Below are 4484 nucleotides of genomic sequence, written 5' to 3' on the forward strand. Positions count from 1 at the left end.
TCAGCCAATTTTTTACCCATCCAACTGTGCAGGCATCAATGCCACAGTCGCTTAATTTATTGATGAGGATGGGGTGAGAGACAGTGTCAAAGGCCTTCTTAAAGTCTAGAAAGACTACGTCCACGGCGACACCGTCATCCAAGGATTTAGTTACTTGGTCATAAAAGGCAATCAGGTTGGTCAGGCAGAACCTGCCTTTGATGAACCCATGCTGATTGCCCCTGAGCATGATCTCTCCTGCCGGCCCCCCGCAGATGTGCTCGATGATTCTCTCCAAGAGTTTCCCGAGCACCGAGGTGAGGCTTACAGGCCTATAGTTACTTGGGTCCTCCTTCCTCCCCTTCTTGAAAATCGGGACCACATTAGCCAGTTTCCAATCCCCCGGCACCTGGCCAGATGACCACGAATGCTCATACAGCCGGGCCGAGGGCTCCGCGGTGACCCCTGCCAGCTCCCTCAACACCCTTGGGTGGAGGGCATCTGGACCTGCAGATTTAAAAATGTCCAGCCCCTCCAGAAGATCCCTAACTACATCTGCGCTGACTGAAGGCCTGATAGAGCTATCCCCGAGATTGTCCATACCTCTGGCAGGTGGGATGTCCCGGTTCCTGTTCAAGAAAATGGAGGCAAAGAAACTTAAAAATATCAGCTTTCTTGTCTGGCGTGGCCACAAGATTACCATTTGTGTCTTGCAGGGGCCCAACATTGCCTGGTTCACCAGCCTTAGTCCTTTTTTGTGGCTTTCCTTTGCGCAGACTCCATTTTAAAATGTGTGCAGTACTGTGGCACCTTAGAGTGACAGAAAATGATCTCCGAACCAGTACTCCTGTTACATATCTAAGGGTCGCATCGTCCTGTCAGGCATGCCAGGAGTTCATCATGTGCCCCTTAAACCCTTCTGGGAGCTGCTGCTTTCCCAGGATGTTCTGTAGGTATGGCTTGCTGTCTTTGTTCCTTGATGTGTGATCTATTAGACTTATATCCTGTCCTATCCAAAAGGCTCGGCAGTTCTTGCATTTTTTTTGCACGGGCCCTGCTCTGCAGGATTGCTGCAGTCCTCATTTCTCATCTGCAGATTTTAAGCAGTGATATCTCAAGGTCAGTTTTGAAGAGCATCAGGCCTAAAATTGATCCTGATAATATCCCACTAAATAGAACTCTTTGATGGTGTCTCATCACCGAGTACTTTAAGTGCATTAATGAGAACTACCGAGTCTGCCAGGATGTTCTGGCGATCCATTGCTTTCATCAGTGGGAGCTGCAGACCTTTCGTAGGTTCGTGATCCTCTTAACGCAGAGGGGACCGACTTCTTTGGCAGTCGTAGCACACCCTCCCCAAGTGTCACTCGGATGCTCTTCTTCCCCTGGCCGGTCTGCTGCTGGTACTGCCTGTTCCCTCCCCCGTGTCCCGGGGGCACTGCAGGTTGGCCACCCCACTCGAATGAGTTGGGAGGCTTTAGAGTTGTACGCTGTGAGCTGTCTGGCACAGCCTCACCCTCGCTGCAAAGTGCCACTGCGATTGCTGATAGTTGTGTAACCTCATTTGCAGCAACTATTCCAAAAGGGAAGAGGAAGCTGGTGAGCAGAACTTTTTACACTGTATGTGATCTTAATTCTCACTTTGTTTTATAGGACACTGACTTATCGAGAAATATTCCTGGTAAAGTGAAAGTATCTGCACCTAATCTCCTGAGTAAGAAGAAAAAATGATTGCTGATATCTGTGTAATCAACAGTAAGCAAGTTCCTGGAGCTGCCTGCAGAAGACGACAACGACACACCTGCTATCTGGGCTTCTTCCAGCCTCCTGATAGACTAAGTTAACTGTTTAAAAGAATATAAATCGGCTTGACTAACCTGGTCGACAGGCAGAGATGGACTAAGGCAAAATCTGACTTGCGCCTAGACATATTTATAAGGACTTGGTACATGGGGTTCAAGTGTACAAGTAAATTAGTATTGGCCTCTGCTCACAGAGGAGACTGGTTTCATGTGGTTCCTTGTTCTGTCCTTGCAGGACTTCAGTACAGCTGGCAGGATAGTTTGTCTCCACGCTTTTGGGCAGAGGCATGGCAGACTGTTCAGTGTGTCCCCTTCTGCACGTAGAGGGTCACTATTTCCCAGTTTATTAGAAATAATGTGCTGTGGCCTGTGGTAACAAAACAGCTATTTCAGTCTGGTTTCTAAGCAGCTTGCTCCAGGCAAGTGGTACAGACTGGGGGTCCCCACCCACCTGGGTAGGACTGGATGCTGGATGGTATAAACACAGCCGTGGCCCTGAGGCATTTTACTCTGCTTAGCACTCCTGTGTGATTTCTGAACTGTAGCCACTGGGGTTGTTTGAAAGCAGTTGTGCTGTGTCGATCCAAATCAAACCTGTCCTGCAATTCTACTACAATGAAAAGAACTGACACAGGAAGTAGAGTGCTGAAAGTGATGTGCTCTCGTTTTTAAAGCCCTTTATTTGTATTGGTTTCAAGGATTTAACTACGATCTCCCGTCAGTGGCTGAGCTGGAGCCCATGGAGACACTGAGCATGAGTAAGGCAGATGCAGACAGTTCTTGGCATGGATTAGACAGCAGCCCACACCAAGTAAAGTTTTCCAGTTAAGCGGAGCAGAGCGGGCACATTTGAGCTGGTTCCACCAGACTCGTGGGGCTCAGAAGCAAGGATGTTAGTCAAAGCTACCTCCAGCCAGAGCTGACCATCCTCAGCCAGGGGTGCCAAGTACCTCAGGAGCCTCCGCTGCTGACTAACAGTGGAGGCTTAATAAGTGAAGCTCCTGAGAGGCAAAAGGCAAAGGAGGCGAGAGCCACACTTCACCACAGAGGCTCTAAACCGCTAGAAAACAAGTTAGAAGCAAAACACAGGAGAAGCAGTCACACAACAACAGGAGGTTTAAACGACAGGAGTTTCCTAGTGGAGAAGCTATTCCCACAACAAAGAAACTCAAGGTTTTCTATCACTGTACACTTACAGATTGTTTTTGTTTTCTAACATTTAAATACTAGCACGGGCCGTTCAGGGAATCTATCCTCAGATTACTGTACTTACGGATCACTACTAGCTTAATTCTATGTGTCGCCCCGTTTAGTGAGTACCATCGATCCTCAAACTATCGTCTTACCTACTCCACCTCTTGGCAATGGAGAGTTGACCCCCTCTGAAACAGGTTTCTCACAATCACTTAATGAAAGGGTGGCAGTAAAGTAAGTTGAGCAGACCCGCTACTGGTTAAGCACTGGATACATCTCCACTTGCATTAAATACATTTATTGCAAACATCTTTACACAAAAATAGGTTCTCTCTAGGCCATTCACATGCACCTTAAAGCCGAGAAGCTACTACCTACAACAATGCCGATTTGTAATCTATACAAGTTTCACGCCTGCCACACTTAGTTGGTAAAATTAATACATCTTTTAGAAACGCTCATCCATGCACTTCTTGTTCGGTGTGATTGAAAGCGGGAGCCTTAGGAGCCAGACGTATTGTTACTGCCAAACCGCTGGTTGACACTATGAAGCAAGTGTTTTGGGAGGCAGTTCCAGGAGCTGGCTAACATCTCTTTAAAGCAGATAACTGCTTCTAGGCACAGCCTGGAAAAAAAGAAAGGAGAGTCTCTTAATAGGAGCTGACCTCTTCCAATACCATAAATAGCAACAGGTCAGAAACTTCTACATGAGAGCTACTTAGCTGTTTGTTCCTTTGAAACTATTAGCTCTTAAGTGTCAGTAGCCATAATATTGGCATTGTTACACCGGCGATTAATGGCCTTCCTTGGTAAACAAGCCAATAAAAGTTCCCCAAAGCCCTTATGCCCACCCAGGCACCAAGTCCTGAGTGCAGGGAGGGAGGGAGTAGACAGTAATACTGAAGTCAAGGCAGGAGTTCCCATTTTTTTGTTTTACCTCACAAGAGATTTTGGTTGCAGAGAAAACACAAGAATCTCGTTGCTGTGAGCCTGGAAAGAGAGACAGGTTTCTGGTTAAGTACATTTATATTGTAACGTTTGGGAGCCCGAGACATGAGCTAAGCTCAGTGTGCTACAGGATGTATAGCACAGAACAGCCTCCGCGGGCCCGGCCCAGAGAGCTCGCAGCACACCAGGCACTTAAGTGCCAGCAGTCTGGTGAGCCACACACAGGAGGGTTTTGAGGAAGATCTGAAAGAAACCCATGAGGTAGAAGGCAGGACAGATGCTTGTGTGAAAGTTTAAAAAGGCAGGCAGTGAGCACTGCACCATGGGCTGGTGGAGCAGAAGTCAACCCACCAGTACAGACGGGTGAAGAGAGATGAAAGCAAGCAGCTTGTCTAATGCAACGTAGAAGGGGAGCCCAAAGACAGCTCATTCCTTAAATCAGCAGCAGCTGAACAGGTTTTTTTCCTTCTGAAGCTTCACTGGTCTCACTGGCAGTAGGAAAAGGTGTTTCACATCCCAGACCGGGTACGCACTGCACCAGGGAGGGAGGGGGTGTTCCTG

At 47.8% G+C, this 4484-nt stretch overlaps 2 protein-coding genes across 3 annotated transcripts in view; one reads left to right on the top strand and one right to left on the bottom strand.

Moving 5' to 3' along the window:
• NEMF (nuclear export mediator factor) overlaps window positions 1-1976 on the top strand; it is a 30837-nt gene extending 28861 nt beyond the window's left edge. For both annotated transcript variants that reach the window (XM_025216644.1, XM_025216645.1), the window contains one exon: window positions 1633-1976. In XM_025216644.1, coding sequence (XP_025072429.1) covers window positions 1633-1710 — 78 coding nt within the window. In that variant the 3' untranslated portion in view covers window positions 1711-1976. The remainder of the gene's footprint in view (window positions 1-1632) is intronic.
• Window positions 1977-2427: 451 nt separating this feature from the next.
• LOC102368311 (kelch domain-containing protein 2) overlaps window positions 2428-4484 on the bottom strand; it is a gene marked incomplete at its 5' end in the record, with an annotated part of 8942 nt that continues 6885 nt past the window's right edge. The window contains 2 exons of the mRNA XM_014525159.2: window positions 2428-3600; window positions 3913-3965. Coding sequence (XP_014380645.2) covers window positions 3477-3600; window positions 3913-3965 — 177 coding nt within the window. The remainder of the gene's footprint in view (window positions 3601-3912; window positions 3966-4484) is intronic.

The sequence above is a fragment of the Alligator sinensis genome, unplaced genomic scaffold, assembly GCF_000455745.1.
Source record: "Alligator sinensis unplaced genomic scaffold, ASM45574v1 scaffold1560_1, whole genome shotgun sequence".
NCBI classification, from domain to species: Eukaryota; Metazoa; Chordata; order Crocodylia; family Alligatoridae; genus Alligator; species Alligator sinensis.